Source organism: Neofelis nebulosa, chromosome 14 (genome assembly GCF_028018385.1).
Source record: "Neofelis nebulosa isolate mNeoNeb1 chromosome 14, mNeoNeb1.pri, whole genome shotgun sequence".
NCBI classification, from domain to species: domain Eukaryota; kingdom Metazoa; phylum Chordata; class Mammalia; order Carnivora; family Felidae; genus Neofelis; species Neofelis nebulosa.
In genome coordinates this window covers 37,299,010-37,317,780 of record NC_080795.1, presented here as the reverse complement: position 1 = coordinate 37,317,780, position 18,771 = coordinate 37,299,010, and the positions used below count along the sequence as shown (strand labels likewise).

Genomic DNA, 18,771 nt, shown 5'->3' with positions numbered 1-18,771 from the left:
GCAAAGGTTGATGGGGAACAGATTCAAAGAGCTATCATATGCTGCTGAGAAAAGGCCACAAGATCTGGCAATGGTGACTGGTTTATGTTAGTCCTATGAATCTCACACAGCAGGTACAATAAAAGGATGAAGGTGTGTTTAATAGAGATCAGAAATAGACTAAAGATAAAGGTATATGGGAGAACAAAAAGGCTGTACTCTTGTGCTATCTAATATGATAGCCACTAGCTATATGTAGTTATCTAATCTTAATTTTCATTTTAAAGTAATTAAAATTAAATAAAATTTAGATTCTTAGTCACTGTAGCCACAATTCAAAGGTTCATATGCGGCTGTTGGATAGTGCCGAGTTATAAAACGCTTCCATTGCCGCAGAAAGTTCTATCGGGCAGTGCTGACCTTGACAAATAGGACTCATCCAAGAAACAGAAAGTATGTTTTCAAGTAAATCCAAATTAATCTTTGTTTTACTTTTCTCTGGATGGAGACTAGAATGAAGAAATTTAGCTCCATGAACTACCAAAGTACACTGTTTATCTTCAGTGATGGGATTAACATAGGAGTACTCACTTGTTCATGGCCTCCACACCCGCTTTGGCAGAAGCACTTGGTACTACAAAACCCGACCCACTTTCAGCATAGATGGTTGTAATAGCAAGAAATGCTGCTCCTGAAATTGCAAAAGGATATAGTAATTAACAATATGGCCAAATCTATGCGCGTCAGGTAAACATGGTTTATAAGAATGGGATCTGATTCAAGAGGATATAACAAAAATGTAGCATTTTGTAAAACTTCAGTAGCCCTAAATTAATGAAAGAGTAATCTCTAAAACTGCTACATCTTGCTAGTATCTTGCTGTCCATCAAGGCGGCCTAGTCTGTGCTTACTCGACATTCTATACCGGGTGAGTCAATATCGAGGCCCAAACCTCAGAGGCATGGCCCTATATAACCCCCTGCATAGTCAGCTGGATGGGATTTCCACTAACCAAGCACCCACTTAAGTAAGAATAAATTAGAATCACAGCTATATTAGCAGGGACTTCTGCTTCCAGCCACGATGGACTTGCCCTCTTCCTGTAAACGTCTGCATAACACATACAATTACATGATACAACTATTTTCAGATACCATGCAGCAGGCAGGGAAAGACAGTGACCCCTGAGAGAAGAAAGACACATGAAGTGAGCCCTAAGGCCACCCCAGATTTTTGTCTAAAGGTACAATACATATACTATATACTCTACAATGTAATATATACCACAAACATACAATACTACACATACACACACACACACACACACACACACACACACACACTGTACACATATACTATATAGACTGTGAGATAAGGAAGAGAAATATAAGTGAAATATGGCATTCTCACTGAGTTGAGGAGACAGAGATCAGAGTTTGGGGAGACTGAGGAAGCTGTAATTTGTGAGGAGAGATCCCCCAAGGAGAGAAGTATGCAGATAGAGAACTCTAGAAATCTGCACAGTGTCTCTTTGAGTCTGGTCAAACAGCAAGCTGTCCGTGTCTAGGAGGAGACTTCACGAGGCCAGGTGAAGAACAAGTGCCAGGGAGCTGGAAGCTGAACAAGTCCCAGACTTCACATAGGGCTGGGAGAGAAGGGAGTTCAAAGTAGCCTCACTGAACATCCAGGACTTTCAGTGGAGAATTCAGAAAGGCCATGCCTTACTAGGAGTGTTAAATTATCTCAAAAGTAAAGACTACCCTACACGGATGCAAATAAAGCTTAAAAATGAATACCGAAACGACCAAGCTGATCCACAAGTAACTGAACTGTTTGCTAAAATAAAACTCAACACATTTCAAAGGAAAATTTTAATAAACACACACATATTCAACAACATAACATTCATAGCATGCAATCAAAAATCGCTACACAAAAAAGACAAACATAACCAGGAGAAAAATCAGTTAATAGAGTCTCAGAAATGCTACAAAAGATAGAATTGGCAGACAAAGACCTTTAAAATGATATTATAAATATGCTAAAAGATTTCAAGGAAAATGAGTATAATAAAAAAATCAATAAAAATACAAAAATAAACTAAATAGGAATTCTAAAGCAAAAAAAAAAATACAATATCTGAAATGAAAAATTAAATGAATGGGATTATTTGTAGAGAAAAGATCCACTGTCTTGAAGACATAGCATCAGCAATCAGTGAAAATGGGGGACAGTGGAAGGAAAGTAGTTGGGAAGGGAAAAAAATAACCAAAGCTTCAGTGAGCTGTAGAACAGTATCTAGCATGCTAGCATATGTACAACTGGTGTCCCAGAAGGAAGGGGAAGAAAAGTCACTTGGAGAAATAGACTGAAAACTTTTCATATTTGGTAAAATCTGTATCGATCCAGGGAGCTAAACAAATCCTAGGTAAGATGAATACAAAGAAAACCATACCAAGGCAAATCATATCAGTCACTCAAAACCAGTGATAAAGAGAAAATCTTTTTTTTCTTTAAGATTTTATTTTTAAGTAATCTCCATACCCAATGTGGAGCGTGACCTTACAACCCTGAGATCAAGAGTCGCATGCTCCACCTACTGAGCCAACCAGGTTCCCCAAAGAGAAAATCTTAATAGAACCAGAGGAAACAGTAAAAAACATAAACAAGGGAACAGATATTAAAATATTCACTGACAGTAGTACCTGGGTGGCTCAGTCAGTTATGCATCCAACTCTTCATTTTGGCTTAGGTCATGATCTCATGGTAGTGAGACCAAGCCCCTGTGCTGGATGTGGAGCCTGCTTAAGATTCTCTCTGTCCCTCTCCCTTTGCCCCTTCCCCGCTCATGCTGGCATTCTCTCTCAAAAAAAAAACCAAAAAAACAAAAAAAACTATTCACTGACATCATCAGAAACAAAGTTAGCGGGGCACCTGGGTGGCTCAGTCAGTTGGGCGTCCGACTTCAGCTCAGGTGATGATCTCACAGCTCGTGAGTTCAAGCCCCGCATCAGGCTCGGTGCCAACAACTCAGAGCCTGGAGCCTGCTTCAGATTCTGTGTCTCCCTCTCTCTCTGCCCCTTCTCTGCTCATGCTCTGTCTCTCTCTGTCTCAAAAATAAATAAAAACATCAAAAAAAAAAGTTAAAAAAAAAAAAAAAGAAACAAAGTTAGCTCAGGTCATGATCTCACAGTCTATGAGTTTAAGCCCTGAGTCAGGCTCTGTGCTGACAGCTCAGAGCCTGGAGCCTGCTTCAGATTCTGTGTCTCCCTCTCTCTCTGCCCCTTCTCTGCTCATGCTCTGTCTCTCTCTGTCTCAAAAATAAATAAAAACATCAAAAAAAAAAGTTAAAAAAAAAAAAAAAGAAACAAAGTTAGCTCAGGTCATGATCTCACAGTCTATGAGTTCAAGCCCTGAGTCAGGCTCTGTGCTGACAGCTCAGAGCCTGGAGCCTGCTTCAGATTCTGTGTCTCCCTCTCTCTCTACTCCTCCCCATTCATGTTGTCTCTCTCCCTCTCTCTCTCTCAAAACATAAACATTAAAAAAAATTTTTTTTAAAGTGAAAGTGATATTTTCTGACAAAAAATCTGGAAGAATTCAATGCCAGCAGACGCATACTAAAAGAAATATTGAAAAAAGTTCTTCAAGCAAAATGAAAATGATACTAAATAGAAACTCAAATCTTCAGATGGAATGATGAATGCCAGAAACAGTAAATCTATCAGTCAATATTTACAGTTTTTGTTTTCCAAATGTCTTTTGAAAATAACTGACGGTATAAAGCTGTATTAGAAAGTGACAAAACATACAGTAATCAACAGTGCTTGGGACATAATACATTCTCAATAAATTGACTAAATGAATGAAAGTTTAAAATAATAATCTTTAGCTGCTAAGAAATCACTGATTTTCTATTTTTTTAGCCACTAAACTAGATAATACTCCAAGTGTAATATATAGTATACATATATATCTTATAAAACAACATATGCTTTAAGAAATTTAAAGGACAATAAGTGTGAAAGACTACAATAAAAAGAATTTGAAGAATATTCAGGTAAGTTTTATTCCTCCTCCAAAAATATCTAGCTTCTCTTCCCCTCTGCATTTTCCAAAGTAGCAACAAAACTCAGCACATCCTGGACAATACGGGGGTGGAGAAGGGGGCAGGAGTACCATTTTGAGGACATGAGAAGATAGTCATCATGGTAACTCCTTTTGTATATCAAACTCAGCCTCTTTTAGTGCTGTGAAAATTATTTTGCTTCCAAAATCACTCTGTGCAAAAGGAGGGATGTCGAACATTCATGTACACAATCACACTACACTGACAACAGAGGCTAACCACACCACTCTTACAGCAAAATCATAAAAGCTACTTTCCCTTATACAAAGCAAATGCTCCAGTAGAAAGTGCTCCAGGGGTGCCTGCGTGGTTCAGTCGGTCAAGTGTCCAACTTCGATTCAGGTCATGAGCTCATGGTCCAAGACCTGCATCAGGCTCTCTGCTGTCAGCACAGAGACCACTTCAGATCCTCGGTCTCCCTCGCTCTCTGCCCCTCCCCCACTCTCGCTCACTCTCTCAAAATAAATAAACATTAAAAAAATATTTTAATTAAAAAATAAAGTGCTATAAGTTCTGATTCACATTAAACAAATGTGTATTAAGGTGTGGGAGAAGAGGAATTAAGCCATTTTATACAAAAGATGTCCTCTTCTTTCTCCTTTTAGGTTTTATTTTCTCAACCTAGAAGATCTGGGCCACCCACTGCCTGCAATGAGACGACAGTGCTTCTTTTAATTCTATGAGTGTAAAAAGGAGGTAAAATTTGGAAACTGTACTATTCCAATAGGGTTAAGGCTGCACAGTGGAACAATACAGCAGGACTTTAAAGAATGAAAAATAGTGCTAAAAGGTCAAAATAAATATTGTTAGAGGCACCTGGGTGGCTCAGTTTGTTAAGCATCTGACTTCGGCTCAGGTCATGATCTCGAGTTCCATGAGTTCAAGCCGCGCCTCGGGCTCTGTGCTGACAGCTCAGAGCCTGGAGCAGGCTTTGATTCTGTATCTCCCTCTCTCTCTGCCCCTGCGCGTTCTCTCTCTCTCTCTCTCTCTCTCTCTCTCTCTCTCTCTCTCTGTCTCAAAAATAAAGAAACATTCTAAAGATTGCTCATTAATCATTGCTACCTATCAATCTTTTACCCTCATGCAAAAAAAAGTGCACCATTTTGAAACTGATAATAACCAGCTTTTTAATTACTAACTGTAACTTCAACTGACTTCCTAGCTACTCTGCCAATTTCACTGAAATTTGACTCCTGGCCTTAAACCTATACAAGGATCTGTAGCCACATCTCAAACTCAACCTCTGTCATCATCTTGGTAGATTTCAAACACCAGGAGGACAAGATTAGAAATCTCACAGCTCTACGATCTCCTCATCCCCAACAAGCTTCCCTGCTACCCTGCCACAACCTGAGCTCTGCCATCACATGCCAAAATATTGCTACAGTGCCTCCCTCACTCTCTGGATCCTGCCCTTCCAGCACTCTCACACCCTCATACTACATGTGTTCCTTAAGACCTCATTATAAATTCTGGGTGCTTTCCCTCTCATATTCTTCAGGCTTATAATTCACTCCCGGTCTAACTTGCCTATTTGCCACGTAGACAAATTACTGAATTAACCACTTAATGCCTAGCTACCATGTTCTCTTAAGACCTCAGTCCTCAACTCCTCAATACCAGGACTGCCTTCTCCACTCTTAGAAGGGACTGTTACACTGTTACAACTGCGAGTGAATGCCACTGGAAAGATACATCTGCAATTTCACCTGGCATTCAACACTGCTCATCAGCTCTTTCATTATCCAGAGTAAGACCCTACACCTGTGTTTCTAATTCACAGCTCCCGGGACTAGACCATGCTTTCATTGGTTCTTGTTTCTTTCTCCTTTGACCCTTCTCTTCACTGGGCTCTCCCCTCAATCATTAATCATGCTTCAATCTCCACTCAGAACGTATCTCTTCTTAAGATCCTTCAATTAAACTTACTAATCTCCAGAGGGTAAACTTCAAACCCCTTACCCTCATTTCTTGCCTCTCCAGACATTATATGTTACACATACGTAACACTGAACTCCTTATACTTCTTTTTTTTTTTTTTTAAATTTATTTTTGGGACAGAGAGAGGCAGAGCATGAACGGGGGAGGGGCAGAGAGAGAGGGAGACACAGAATCGGAAACAGGCTCCAGGCTCCGAGCCATCAGCCCAGAGCCTGACGCGGGGCTCGAACTCACGGACCGCGAGATCGTGACCTGGCTGAAGTCGGACGCTTAACCGACTGCGCCACCCAGGCGCCCCGAACTCCTTATACTTCTTAAACACACAATTGAGCTATTGTTTGTGGCTTTCCTCTTCCATTATTGCCAGTAATTAATTTTCCTGACAATCATGGCAAAAAGAGAAAATACTGCACTGCTCTGCCTTTTTGATTAGGGCACAGAAGACCTCATCTCTTAGCCATTTTTCAATAGAAGCTCAGAGTAAATTTAAATCTAAAAATCATCATTGCTCTAAAAGTTATTCAAAGAAGGATTATATAACTTAAAAAAACAGAATAACTCTTCTAAAAAAATATTATCTACCAAGTAAAGAATTATCTCATTTGAACATTTAATATAAACACATCATTCACATAGATTGAAACTTGAAAGTTTAATTACAATAAGTAGCATCAGGACTCTGGTTTTTCTAGTCTACCTTAATTTTTTTTTTTAACATTTATTTATTTTTGAGACAGAGAGAGACAACATGAACGGGGGAGGGTCAGAGAGAGAGGGAGACACAGAATCCGAAGCAGGTTCCAGGCTCTGAACTGTCAGCACAGAGCCCGACGCGGGGCTTGAACTCACGGACCGCAAGATCATGACCTGAGCCAAAGTCAGATGCTTAACCGACTGAGCCACCCAGGCGCCCCTAGTCTACTTTAATTATGGGTCCTGGTCTCAACTTTAGGCATTTCATGGTCCCCTTGTAACTGAGGTAGTAAACATACACTTATCTTAGTGGAAAAGAACGTTTTCTTTAATAGCTAACACTTAACTGAGCACTAGCCTGGGCCAGGCACTGTTCTTAACACTTTACAAGCACTAGTTCATTTAACCATCACAGCAATCCTAGGAAGGAGGTTCTATATTATCCCAATTTACAGAAGAAAAGACTGAGGCACAGAAAAGTAACTTGCCCAAGTTCACAGTACTATTAAGTGGTGTAAGCAGGATGGAAACAGGCAGTGTGATTCTAGGGCCTACACCCTTAACCACTACTAAAACTGCCTAAGAAACTTCCAATTACATAGTTTAAAAGAAAAAAAGATTCCCTTCAAAATTTCCAAATCACTTTACCTTTATATTATCTTCATAATACACCAAAGTAAGGTACATGGTTGCTACAAGAAATTTTAACCAATGAATTTGAGGGGCGCCTGGGTGGCTCAGTCGGTTAAGCGCCCAACTTCAGCTCAGGTCATGATCTCCCGGTTCACGAGTGCAAGCCCCATGTCGGGCTCTGTGCTGATAGCTCGGAGGCTGGAGCCTACTTCATATTGTGTCTCCCTCTCTCTCTGTCTCTCTCTCTCAAAAATAAACTTTTTAAAAAATTTTTAAACAAATCAATTTGAAATGTTCCATCAAACTAGTGAGATAACTCTAGCAAAAAGTGATTTTTGAAAATGATACTGATGCTGTCCTAATAAATTCTGAATGATGAGTAGAAATGTACTTTTAAACATTCTTTAAATGCACCCAGTATTCTAAGGAAGGACTGGACACAATACACAGAAATGTGCCCATATGGTCCTAATATACTTTAAAATCTAGACAGCATTTAACTTGCACTCATACTACTGAAAAATAAGAAGGCCACACTCTACTCCTGGTCTACTCTTCCTTGCTTGTGCAACAAGGTGCACTTGCTTCCATACCAGTGATTTTGCCAAATGACTGGTCATCTGGTTTTATTCTAGTAGTAAAGCTGACAGACATAACCGAAAGAGCTGTTAAATATGCCCTCAATTCCTCTTGTTTTTGTGGGTCTCAGAAATGTTTCATATACAAAGCATCACCTTTCATGCTTAGTGGTAAGTTAGGAACTCGTGGCGACAGGAATGGAGAATTGAGAATTTAAAACATCTACCTCATATATAAAAAAGACTAATTCTGAGCCACCTGTAACTATAAGGGAATAAAATAGTACACACCTTACAGTCACTGCAAGTTTTAAATGAGCTAATAAATGTTTAGCGTTTAGAACAAAATCTGATACAGAATAAACAATAAATGTTTGGTGTTTCAAAAAAAGGAAAGATGAAAGGCAAGAAGGAAGGAGGAAGGGGAAGGAAGGGAGAGAGGAAGAAAATACGGCTAAAGTTAAAACATTTTCTTACAAATAATACTTTTCTTTTTGCTTGTTCCATATTCTAACACCTGTTGGGTATTCTACCTTTATTTAGTAATTACATAAGTGGCAGTGATGACTACAGAATTCTCAAATGGCCCTATGTGGAAGGAATTCTAGCTTCTTGGTATAAAGTAATCCATGTGACTCAATTACCAAAGTTAGTCCAAAATCAAGTACAATATCTGGGTAGGCTAACCTATAATAGGATTTAAGAAAAAATGTTTTATTTGAATAAAATCCAAACAAATATTTTTTAAATAATTTTTTTTAAATGTATTTACTTTTGAGAGAGAAAGAGAGACAGAGACAGAGTGCGAGTAGGGGAGGGGCAGAGAGCGAGGGAAATACAGAATCCCAAAGCTCCAGGCTCTAAGCTGTCAGCACAGAGCCCAACAAGGGGCTTGAACTCATGAGCTGTGAGATCATGACCCGACCCAAAGTTGGACACTTAACTGACTGACCCACTCAGGTGCCTCCAGACAAACACATTTTTAAAAGACAATAATGGGTATGTGGCCAATATTTTAACTTCAATGTCAAGTAATTTTTTAATGTTTTTAACGTTAAATATTTATTTTTGAGAGAGAGAAAGAGAGCACACACACAAGAGGGGGAGAGGCACAGAGAGAGAGATGGAAACACAGAACCTGAAGCAGGCTCCAGGCTCCCAACATGGGCTCGAACTCACGAACCTGAGATCAGGACCTGAGCTGAAATCGGACACTCAGCTGACAGAGCCACCAAGGTGCCCAAACAAGTAATTTAAAATTCTGATAAACAGCCAAAAATGACATTTACCAGGCTGTTTTGAACACTCATGTACTATGTTTTTGACAGTGGTACATGAAGGAGACATGTTTTGGACATAGCTTAAACATGATAATCAATTTCAAAAAGCAGGGCTATAGCCAACACATCATCTGTTCACAAAAAAACAGAGGTGAGGACTGCCAGAGCAGGTGAAAAGAGGAAGCAACATTTGCATACAAATTGCCCTCAAATAATTGGCTGATCCCTAAACTGAAAAAGCACTGTTACAGCTCTAAGAACCTCAGTTAAAAGTAATAGCTGGAAGCTGAAAAAGTGAGCCTTAAGAAAATTTTAGTGAAACAAATCTACCAATATACAAATAGGATAATATATAACCAAGCAGGACTTAGATTCAGAATGCAATGGTGGTTTAAAAATTCAAAAATTATGGACTGCAAGCTGTATTACAAAGCTGTAATCATCACGACAGCATGGTACTGGCACAAGAACAGACACTCAGATCAATGGGACAGAATAGAGAACCCAGAAATGGACCCACAAACCTATGGCCAACTAATCTTTGATGAAGCAGGAAAGAATATCCAATGGAATAAAGACAGTCTCTTCAGCAAGTGGTGCTGGGAAAAATGGACAGCGACATGCAGAGAAATGAACCTGGACCACTTTCTTACACAATACACAAAAATAAACTCAAAATGGATGAAAGACCTAAATGTAAGACAGGAAGCCATCAAAATCCTTGAGAAAGCAGGCAAAAACCTCTTTGACCTTGGCCACAGCAACTTCTTACTCAACACGTCTCCGGAGGCAAGGGAAACAAAAGTAAAAATGAACTATTGGGACATCATCAAAATAAAAAGCTTCTTTCTGCACAGTGAAGGAAATAATCAGCAAAACTAAAAGGTAACCGACGGAATGGGAGAAGATATTTGCAAACCACATATCTGATAAAGGGTTAGTATCCACAATCTATAAAGAACTTACCAACTTAACACCTAAAAAACAAATAATCCAGTGAAGAAATGGACAAAAGACATGAATAGGTACTTCTCCAGATAAGACATCCAGATGGCCAACTGACATAAGAAAAAATGCTCAACATCACTCATCATCAGGGAAATACAAATCAAAACCACAATGAGATACCACCTCACAGCTGTCAGAATGGCTAACATTAACAACTCAGTCAACAGCAGATGTTGGTGAGGATGTGGAGAAAGAGGGTCTCTTTTGCACTGCTGGTGGGAATGCAAACTGGTGCAGCCACTCTGGAAAACAGTATGGAGGTTCCTCAAAAAGTTAAAAATAGAACTACCCGATGACCCAGAAATTGCACTACTAGGTATTTATCCAAGGGATACAGGTGTGCTGTTTCAAAGGGGCACATGCACCCCAATGTTTATAGCAGCACTATCGACAATAGCCAAAGTATGGAAAGAGCACAAATGTCCATCGATGGATGAATGGATGAAGAAGATGTGGTGTGTGTATATGTATATATATACATATACATACATACACATACATACACACAATGGAGTATTACTCGGCAATCAAAAAGAATGACATCTTGCCATTTGCAACTACGCGGATGGAACTGGAGGGTATTATGCTAAGTGAAATTAGTCACAGAAAGACAAATATCATATGACTTCACTCATATGAGGACTTTAAGAGACAAAACAGATGAACATAAGGGAAGCGAAGCAAAAATAATGTAAAAACAGGGAGGGGGACAAAACATGAGACTCTTAAATACGGAGAAAAAAACAGAGGGTTGCTGGAGGGGTTGTGGGAGGGGGGATGGGCTAAATGGGTAAGGGGCATTAAGGAATCTACTCCTGAAATCATTGTTGCACTATATGATAACTAACTTGAATGTAAATTTAAAAAAAAAAAAATTAAGAAATTAATCAATGGAATTCACCATACTAACAGGTTTTTAAAGCTGGGCATGTCAATAAACATAGAAGATTTGACAAATGCCTATTCATGATTTAAAAAAAAAAAAAAAAAAAGCAGCAAACTAGATACAGAAGCAAATTTCCTCAACTGATAAGGAACACTTAGGGAAACCTACAGGTAAACTCATAATTAATGATGACTGAGTGATTTCCTCCTGATACCAAGATAAAACATTTACTTTCACCATTGCTATTCAACATCATACTGGAGGTCCCAGCTGGTAAAATAAGGCAAGGAAACTAAATACAGATTAGAAAGTAAGGTATAAAGATAGACTTTTTTCACAAACAATTATCAACAGGGGCACCTGGGTGGCTCAGTCAGTTAAGCGCCTGACTTTAGCTCAGGTCATGATCTCACAGCTTGTGGGTGCGAGCCCCACGTTGGGCTCTGTGCTGACAGCTCAGAGACTGGAGCCTGATTCAGATTCTGTGTCTCCTTCTCTCTCTCTGCCCCTCCCCCACTCTCTCTCTCTCTCTCTCTCTCTCTCAAAATAAATAAACATTAAAAAAAATTTTTTTAATTATCAAGAATATAGAAAATCCTAAGGAATCTACCAAAAAAGCTGTAAGAACTATTAATTAATTTTAGCAAGCTCACAGAAAAAAGGTCGATGTACAAAAACAAGTCCACCATATTTTTAAATACTAGAAGCAAACAATTATAAAATAAAATTTAGAAAACAATATCCTTTAACATAACACCAAAAATATAAAATTCTTTGGCAGAAATAAGACCTACACACTGAAAAGAGCAAAACATTGCTGACAGAGATTAAAGACCTAAACAAATACAAAGATACTGCATGCAGACTGACTGAAAGACAATATTGTCAAAATATCACTTCTACTCAATATAATCTATAAATCTATAATCTATAATGTATAAATCTGTAAATTTTGACTCCTGGTCAAAATTTCAGGAGACTCTTTCGTAAAAATTATTGAATTCTAAAATTTATATGAAAATGCTAAGGACATAGAATAGTGAAAGCAATTTTGAAAAAAGAATAAAGTTGGAGGACTCACAATACCTGATGTCAAATTAATATAAAGCTAATCTATATATATGTATACATTATAAAGCTAAGTAACCAAATAATGATAGATGTATCAACTGAACAGAATAGGGAGGTCAGAAATTGACCTACATTTATATCAACTGATTTTCCACCAAAGTACCAAAGTATTTCAATGAGGAAAGGATGGACAGATATATGCAAAAAATTAATCCTGACTGTTATCTCATACCACATGCAAACATTAACTCAAAATGGATCATGACCTAATTGTAACAGTGAAAATTATAAAAGTTCCAGAAGAAAACAATGGAGAAATTAATTGTGACCCTGGGTGAAGGAAAGATCTCTTAGATACAACTCAAAAAGCATGAGTCATAAAAGAAAAGTTTCATTAAACTGAACAACATCAAAATTAAAAACCTTTTATCTTCAGAAGGCATTGTTAAGAACAAGACAGATCACAGACTGAGAAAAAAATATTTGCAGAGCATGTATCTAATAAAAGATTTATACTCAAAACATGTAAAATAACTTTCCAATCAATACTAAGACAAACACCTAATAAATAAACGGACAAAAGATTAGAACAGACACTTCATCAGAGAATATATGCAAAAACCACAGGAAAAGATGCACAACTTCATTAGTCACGAAATGTAAGCTAACACCACAAATGAGGGACAACTACAGAGGATGGCTAAAATGTAATATAACCAATCCAGTGTGGGCCAGAATGTGGCACAAATGCATATAAATTGCTGTTGGGAAAGCAACCTCCTAGAGCCAATTTGCAAAACAGTTCAGTGGACTTATCAAAATTTAGGTTCCTCTGCTCTGTCTCTCTCTGTCTCAAAAATAAATAATAATAAAAAAAAAAAAACCCTCCCCTGTTCATGCTCTGTCTCTCTCTGTCTCAAAAATAAATTAAAAAAAAAAAACATTAAAAAAAAAATTTAAAGGGGCGCCTGGGTGGCTCAGTCGGTTGAGCGTCCGACTTCGGCTCAGGTCATGACCTCGCGGTCCGTGAGTTCGAGCCCCGCATCGGGCTCTGGGCTGACAGCTCAGAGCCTGGAGCCTGTTTCAGATTCTGTGTCTCCCTCTCTCTCTGACTCTCCCCTGTTTATGCTCTGTCTCTCTCTGTCTCAAAAATAAATTAAAAAAAAAAACAAAAACATTTAAAAAAAATTAAAAAAAAAAAAAATTTAGGTTCCTCTACTCATCAAAAGACACTGATAAGGAAATGAAAAGACAAGCGACAGATTGGGAGAAAATATTCTAAAGACATACTATATCTGACAAAGTCCTCAGTCCAGATTAAACAAAGAATTTCTATAAATCAATAATGAAAAGACAAACAACCAAATAAAAATGTATTAAAAACTAAGATAGTGAGGAGTAAGTGGAAGATGGAAGAGGGAACCCTTGGGAGCAGTAAAAATGTTAGATATCTTGCCTGGCGCGATGGTTACCTAAGTGCATAAGCTTATTAAAAGTTCAATTTGAACACAAAAAATCTGTGGGTCTCACTATATACAAATTTTACCTCAATTTTAACAAGCTAAAGTTAATACATTTGAGTTATGTTTTGCATTTATTTATTCTTTTTTAATAAGCTTATAATAGTCTTGATTTCATTCTATTTCCACACTGATATATAAAAGTACATTGTAAATTAAATAGTACCACAGTGGTATAAAGTATTATTAGTGTTACCTCAATAAAATACTTTTTACACGTCCTTAAATCACCTCTTTCGAGTTTCAGGAGGTATCTCTTGTTTCTAGTGATCTAGGGTTTCATGTAAAAATTCAGTATTTATCCTATCCATGTCCTTTGTGACTACATTTATTTAGTTTTTTTAGTATGAAATTTATTGTCAAATTGGTTTCCATACAACACCCAGTGCTCATCCCAACAGGTAGTCTCCTCAACTACATTTAAATAAAACCCTCTATTAGTGTCTTTTTTAGTCTCTCTTCATTGCAAGTTCTCTCAATTCTTTAATAAAATTAGGTATCCTTTTCCACACTGTTCACTAATTTTTACATTGATACGTGATACCTTAGAGATTAATGGATCTCAGCATAATATTTTCAATATTCTTCCCAATAAGGATCAGCTATGTATTTACCAACCTTTGTGGTTATAAGGGTACATTGGGCTAACGTCTTTAGGAGTTTCCTAAATCTTTTTTTTTAATGTTTATTATTTATTTTTGAGAGAGAGAGAGAGACAGAGACAGAGACAGAGCACAAGTGGGGGAGGGAAGGAGAGAGAGGGAGACAGAATCTGAAGCAGGCTCCAGGCTCTGAGCTGTCAGCACAGAGCCCAACACGGGGCTCGAACTCATGAACCGTGAGATAGGACCTGAGCTGAAGTCAGATGCTCAACCACCTGAGCCACCTGGACACCCCAGGAGTTTCCTAAATCTTTTATTTGTTCATAATTATTAACTTTGCTTCAATGCTACTTAGAAACATACTTTAATAATGTCCTAGTTCTAGCTTCTCTGCCTCTGCTAAGGTCACCTCTCTCATGATCCTCAATCATCTGCTACCCCCTCTCCGAGGGCATATGTCATCACCAATTCCTGCCAGCCAATGTCTGCCTTCCAGTTGCCTTCCCTTCTCAGTCTGAGTTCCCTGGATATAGAACCTTAACTAATTTCCTAGATTCCAGACCACCTAACGTACTTCTGACCACAAATTACCAAAGACTGCCTGCCTTCTGAACTGACTTCCACTTTGACACACTTCAGAGATCATCAGCACCTAAGTTCCTTGACTGTCGCTCCAATACCAGAATAGGCCCTGTGCACTGTACTCCACAGCCCAGTGGTACAAGTCCTTCAAACTCTGTCAGGTTATGGCATCAATAACTGACAGGAATCTTGGAAGAATAAAAACTGGCTTCCATCTTTTAAAAGTCTTAGCTCATATATTTTTAATAAAGCCCATAGAATTTTAATCCAATGTGATGAGTAAAAATAGATCATAGTCTGTTAAAATGAATGACAATAATGAGAAAAGAAGGGGGAGTCAGACAAAAATCAAGAGTCACAGAGAAGCGCAGCGGAAGGAATAAAAGAGACAATGGAGCAGAGAAACACAAAGGTGAGAGAGACCGAGATGAAGAACGAAATAGGGAACCAAGAATGAAGAGCTGACAGAGACAGAGAAAGAAATAGAGAAATGAGTAAGAGATAAGGAGAAAAAAATCAGAGACAGGAGAGACAAAAGGCACACAGGTCAAGGATCCTAGGACAGAGAAAGAAAAAGACCAAAAAAAAAAAAAAACTTGGAAGCTCCAAATGGAACTGGAGTAAGTGACCTGAAGTTTCTGTTTCAATGAGCTCAGGGACAAAAGATGGCAGTTGTACACATACAAAAACAGCCAGCACCTCTCCAGCATCCTTCTGTCTGTTCCTACATTTTTTCTCAAGCTGGCTTGAGAATTATCCACACTGTACAGAAGAAATGGAATCTAATGAGGCAAAGGCTTCCGAACCAGAAGGAACCTGGCCAACTCCATGCCTTCCCTTCTCCCCACAAGCCTTAAGGACTCTTCCCCCTTTTCCTTGTTCAGAATGCTCTCTACCCTAAGAAATACCCCTTTCAAGTCCCACCTCACCCTCCCCACCTTGTTCAGGGACAGAGTCTCATCCACCTCTGTCATTTGTGCATATAGTACAGGACCTGTTACACAAAAGTCATCAGTAAGTGTCCATTAAATGAACAAATATACTCTGATTCTAGGCATATAAGTATGTACACACGTTACACACATACATAAATTACACATATATTTACTACTTATATTTCATGAATAGAGTTTGTTCATAGTACTAAACAGAAATGTTCTAGTAACTTCCCTGCAGATCTATTTTCCCCAGTGTTCTCAACCACACTGATGTCATCATCATCCAAACTACTCACCCAGCACAAATTCTCTCATGTAATCAGTAAGGCCTATTGATTTTATCTGCTAAATGTCTCCTAATTTATCCCTCATGTCATGTGGCCACATACCAAAAGAAAAGACAAACCTTCGGAATGGTCTCCCTAATTTTTTCCACCCCCAACATTGTTGTCAGTATCCTTTCCAATCAAGTCCAAGACATGACTTGAAGGAGACACCTTCAAGAGAAATCCCTAAGAAAATAACTCCCGTTTCCTTCACAAGTAACATCAAATTTTCTTTTTTTATTCTTTTTTTTTAAGTTTATTTATTTATTTTGAGAGAGACAGAGACAGTGCAAGTGGGGGAAGGGCAGAGAGAGAGGGAGACAAGAGGATCCCAAGCAGGCTCCTCGCTGCCAGAGCAGAGCCCAATGTGGGCCTCGAACTCACAAAACCATGAGATCATGACCCAAGCCAAAACCAAGAGTCAGACACTTAACTGACTGAGCCCTCAGGTACGCCAACATCAAATTTTCTATTTCGATATTGAGAACTTTCCCAATTACACCCAATCCACATCCCCACTCATTTCCCACTATTCTGCCTCCTCATCTCTAACCACATCAAATTTCTCATCAATCCCTAAACGTCTGTTTATCAGGTCTCTTTCCTGGGACATTTTCATTTACTTGCCACCCTCCTTTCATCCCAACTTCTCCACATCAGGATCTTGGAAAATTCAGCTCAAATTGTGTCTTGTTCCTCAACCTGATAATCATCCTAGGGAGAGTTAGTCATTCCTATCTCTGGGTTTCCAACATACATGAAATGTATATTTATTACAGCTCATATCATAACATACAGTAATTATTTAGGTATCTTTCTGCTCCATTAGCCTATGAGTTGCACAGATACCAACAATGTCTTATTGACTTCTGTAAATATCCCAGGACTTATCACAGAACCTGTGTGCAGTAGGGACTCAATCAATATATGAAGAATTAATAAACATACCTTTCTGTGCTTTAATTAGTTGCTTTCCAATTTCTAGAGTCACATAGGCAGTACCATTTAGCACTATGTCAGTTATGGTCTTCCAAGCATTAGGAGAGAGTCTTTCAGTGGGAGAAATAAAATTCCCTGCTGCATTGTTTATCACAACCTAATAAAGCAATAAGGCAAGTTATAGAAATTTTTAGATAAGGAAGAACATTTTCCCTCCAGAGTTTTTACTTCTAAAACATATTAATCCAAATACCATTAAGGTAAAATTGATAGTCTGCTATGAAATAAAACCACAAGATTTGGTTCAGTTTTACTTTTTTTGAGCCTGTAAAAATCCCCTGTGTTATTTACATTTCAGAATCCTATTCCCTGTCTCAAAATTAGGGTAGAATCTATCATTAAGAAAACAAATACAGATTAAGCATGTCTACCACTTATCTACACTGTATTTCAAGGAATCTCAAAATGCCTTTTAATTTCTGGTGACATTTTGGCTTACTTTACCCAATGAAATTCTTGCTTGATAACATGTTTCTTCACTATCAGTAAAGATTCTACCTAGCTCTATTAGCAGACTCAATATTACTGGCCTGTCTGAAAATATCTTTAACTCAGAAGAGCGCTCTCTGAGACGACTGGAGGAAATTGCTTCTTTCCCATATGTGAACCAAACAACAACCAAATACTCATACACAACTCGGGTCTTAAAAGGAAAAACCTGGAGTATTTTATTGATTTCTTTACTTGTATTATTCTCCTCTACTGATGGAGATAATCAAAAGCTATTAGGAAAAGCAAAGAGCATGAATCATTTAAACTACATATTGTGTTGTTGGATAATTGCTCTTATTTCATAATCTTATTATATTATTATAAATTATTTTTTATATTATTTATTTATTTATTATATTAAATCTTATTATAGAACAATCAAGTTTGTTCTATATGACTGTAAATGCATTTTTTAAGTATTTCTGAAAGGAAATGGTATAGCAGTTCACCTAAACTGTTCCCTGCTCTGAGCAGAGCTGGCTCTTCCCTTAAGAAAGAAAATAGCTTCTCAACACAGCACTTGCTCACATCACATATTTTATTTCCTGAGTGCATCCTTAGTACTCTTGTGGGTGTTATCAACATCCTGTTCTGGCCTCATCAGCACTGAACTTACGTCAGGATGTCCCGCAACTTTGATCAGTTCTGACACAGTGTTTTGCACCATTTCAGGATCCCTCACATCACACCGAACTGCATGAACCTGAAAAATAACACAGAGAAAAAGAAATCCAACAATTTCCAGACTTCTTAAACCAAATGCATGAAAAAGTTACTTAAGCATGTTTTATTTGTAAATCTGAATTAAATAACTCTTTTTAATGTACCTTATTTCCAGTCTGAGAAGAAATTTGTTCTGCCGTATCTTTCAAAACATCAATCTTTCTAGAAATAAAAATATGGTACTTTGCATGAATTCTGAAATGACTTCATATTATATTTTTCTTTTTAATTCCATAAATTAAAAACAAAGAGAATCTATAGCTTAAACACATGCAGTTTTGACAAAATACAAAAGCTGTATCTATAAACAAATCAGTTTGAATTTACTTTCCACAAGTTAATTTAGTATAATTTTTGTATACTTGATACTCAATTATTGAATTATTTACTTTTA

At 37.9% G+C, this 18,771-nt stretch overlaps 1 protein-coding gene across 1 annotated transcript in view; it reads right to left on the bottom strand.

Annotated features, from left to right (window-relative positions):
- The window catches only part of DECR1 (2,4-dienoyl-CoA reductase 1), a 40,149-nt gene that overhangs the window by 7,398 nt on the left and 13,980 nt on the right, over positions 1-18,771 (bottom strand). The window contains exons 3-6 of the mRNA XM_058698506.1: positions 18,482-18,539; positions 18,271-18,357; positions 17,112-17,259; positions 571-670 (exon numbers count right to left, since the gene is read on the bottom strand). Of these exons, the coding sequence (XP_058554489.1) occupies positions 571-670; positions 17,112-17,259; positions 18,271-18,357; positions 18,482-18,539 (393 nt within the window). The remainder of the gene's footprint in view (positions 1-570; positions 671-17,111; positions 17,260-18,270; positions 18,358-18,481; positions 18,540-18,771) is intronic.